Here is a 2,865-nt window from a genome sequence, read left to right on the forward strand (position 1 = left end):
ACGTCACCTTTAAAAATACGTTTATTTAATTATTCTATTATTTTATAGCGTGGCTCTATTCTCTCTTTTCCTCTCCTCCCTTTTCTTTAATCTCCTTTACTTCCATTTTCTTTTCTTTCCTCTCCTCTCCTTTCCTCTCCTCTCCTTTTTCCTCCTCTCTTTTCCTCTCCTCTCCTTTTTCCTCCTCTCTTTTCCTCTCCTCTCCTTTCCTTTCCTATCCACCCTATTCTTTAATCTCCTTTACTTCCATCTCCTTTCCTTTCCTCTCCTCTCCTATCCTCTCCTTTTTCCTCCTCTCCTCTCTTTTCTTCTTCTCTCCTCTCCTCTCCTCTCCTCTCTTTTCCTTTCCTTTCCTCTCCTTTCTTCTTCTCTCATTTCCTTACCATCCTCTCCTCTCCTTTCTTCTTCTCTCCTCTCTTTTCCTTTCCTCTCCTCTCCTTTCTTTACCATATTCTCCTTTCCTTTCCTCTCCTTTCTTCTTCTCTCATTTCCTTACCATCCTCTCCTCTCCTTTCTTCTTCTCTCCTCTCTTTTCCTTTCCTCTCCTTTCTTTACCATATTCTCCTTTCCTTTCCTCCCCTCTCCTCTCTTCTTCTCTCCTCTCTTTTCTTTTCCTTTCCTCTCTTTACCATATTCTCCTCTCCTTTCCTCTCCTTCATTCTTCTCTCATTTCCTTTCTTTACCATCCTCTCCTCCCCTCTCCTTTCTTTAATCATCTTCTCCTCTCTTTCCTCTCCTTTCTTCTTCTCTCATTTCCTTTCTTTACCATCCTCTCCTCTCGTTCTGTCTTCTGATCTTTTCTCTGTCAGAACAACTTTGTCTGAATTGCTTGCGTTGCTCACTCCCTCTGCAGTGCGTCAGCAGAGTGAGTGACCCCAATTATTAAAACTGTCAAAAGAAGTCGTCTGTTTGAGGCGAACACTTGCTCAAATACCTTTCTGTGTTTTTGGTGCTGAAGGCTAAATGGTCTCAGTGTTTTTACTGATTTGCGATGTCAGCATCTGTTTCGTATGTGGACATGAAAGGTGACCGGTGTATCTGTCCATTTTTATTCTTCATGCCCTCATAAACACTGATCCAAAAGCTTGTTTTGCATAAAGAATAGAAACAAATAAAATGTGAATTTGATGATATTAAATATGAGATCTCGTAAGAAATAATGACAGGTTTATAACAGATTAAAAGGAAGTCAAAAGCAACCACTGACTGCGGGTATTTAAAATCTTCTCTTAGTTATTGTATGCCAGGCAAAAGAGGATTCAGTAAAAACAGTAAAATGACACATAGAGTCTAAGATAAGATAAGATCCGTCCCCTCACCTGTGTTGCCTCGGTGACGGAGGCCAGCTGCAGGTACTCTGAGTTTCCCCATCCGTACAGATCTCCATCTTTAGACACAGCCAGACTGCAGTCTCCATACGAGTTGATCTGCTGCACCTCCACCCCCGCCAGATCCCCCCCCACCTCCATCGGGCTGCAGCTCACCTGGTGGTGGCCCAGACCTGGAGGAAGAGGAGGAAGAGGAAGAGGAAACAAACATTTTTAAAAGACACATTTTCAATTTTCAATGTCATCGTCAACAAAATAAAAGCTCTAAATTATATTTCATGTCTTAGAAATGCTTAGAAAGAGAGCTCCACTTATTTGTTATTATTATTATATATTTAAATGTATTTCCCTTATATTTGATGTTTCTCATTGTGATGAGGCCACACCTCAGGCCATTAAGATTATAATGTATTATTCTTATTCATTTTATATACATAGTCATCTTGCTACATGATGAAGGTGAGATTATTGTTACCCATGGAGGGATGTATGTTATATGTGCAGTAACTATTCTTCACACATTTGAGTACGTATGCGGGTATATGTTAGTTAGTAGGTAGGTAGGTAGGTAGGTAAGTAGGGAGGGAGGGTAGATAGGGAGGTAGGTAGGTAGGTAGGTAGGGAGGTAGAGAGGTAGGGAGGTAGGTAGGTAGGTAGGTAGGTAGGTAGGTAGGTAGGTAGGTAGGTAGGTAGGTAGGTAGGTAGGTAGGTAGGTAGGTAGGTAGGTAGCTAGGTAGGTATGTTATGTCTGAATGTTTACAAAAAGGACCAAAAAAAAGAACGAAAGAGAGCTCCACAAGTGTCTAGAGTGGATTAAATGAAATGTTAAAACACTGCTGCCTTTATTTTGCATTAACAGCGGTTGAAACTATAGATATAAAGCTGGGAATTCATGTGTTTGCATTCACTGTATTGTTTTATAGTTTTAAAGTTCACTGACCAGTCTGTCCGTCTGCTCCCCATCCGCATGCAAACACTGTCCCCGCCTCAGTGAGGAACAGACTGTGATCCTGGCCACACGCCACCTGGGAATAAGAAAGAAAACCCCATTTAAATGGTGTTGACAGACACATCTACATACCTTTAAAAAAAGGAAAACTACACAGATCTGGGATTCATTGCTTTCAGTACATCTTTGAATACCAATAAAAACTCCTTGAGCAAAAGGACAATTAACAAGCTTGTTAAAAATCTAATGTTGGGATGAATATGAAACAAAGAAGAATGAAATGTATTGTGAGTCATTTGTGTAGATGTTGTTGTGTATCAAGATAGTAGAGATGCAAAGATGAAGCCATTTGTTGTCAACTTTGAAATGAAACCCAAATTGTTTTGTTAATTGGTTTTAACACATGGCTTAGTTGAATACTCGATTCTGATTGGTCAATTCAGAACACGTGACACGTTGTTAATACAGTAGTATAGACCGCTGTCAAGGACGTATTGACCGTTGTTAAGGACGCTCACACCTGCAGAAAGAAGTCCAGTCGATTTAACTTTATACAGTTTGGCCGAACTGGGACAAGAAAGCTGCGGA

At 40.5% G+C, this 2,865-nt stretch overlaps 1 protein-coding gene across 1 annotated transcript; it reads right to left on the reverse strand.

The window, feature by feature from the left end:
- Window positions 1-1,319: 1,319 nt before the first annotated feature.
- LOC104964283 (Williams-Beuren syndrome chromosomal region 16 protein-like) lies at window positions 1,320-2,672 on the reverse strand (the record flags this gene model as incomplete). Its single annotated transcript, XM_010793026.1, has 2 exons — window positions 2,269-2,672; window positions 1,320-1,501 (listed from the first exon to the last, which is right to left on the reverse strand). Coding segments are annotated over exons 1-2 (315 nt in total), but the record flags the coding sequence as incomplete, so codon positions are not given.
- Window positions 2,673-2,865: the final 193 nt, after the last annotated feature.

The sequence above is a fragment of the Notothenia coriiceps genome, unplaced genomic scaffold (genome assembly GCF_000735185.1).
Source record: "Notothenia coriiceps isolate Sejong01 unplaced genomic scaffold, NC01 NC01_scaffold00037019, whole genome shotgun sequence".
Classification (NCBI taxonomy): domain Eukaryota; kingdom Metazoa; phylum Chordata; class Actinopteri; order Perciformes; family Nototheniidae; genus Notothenia; species Notothenia coriiceps.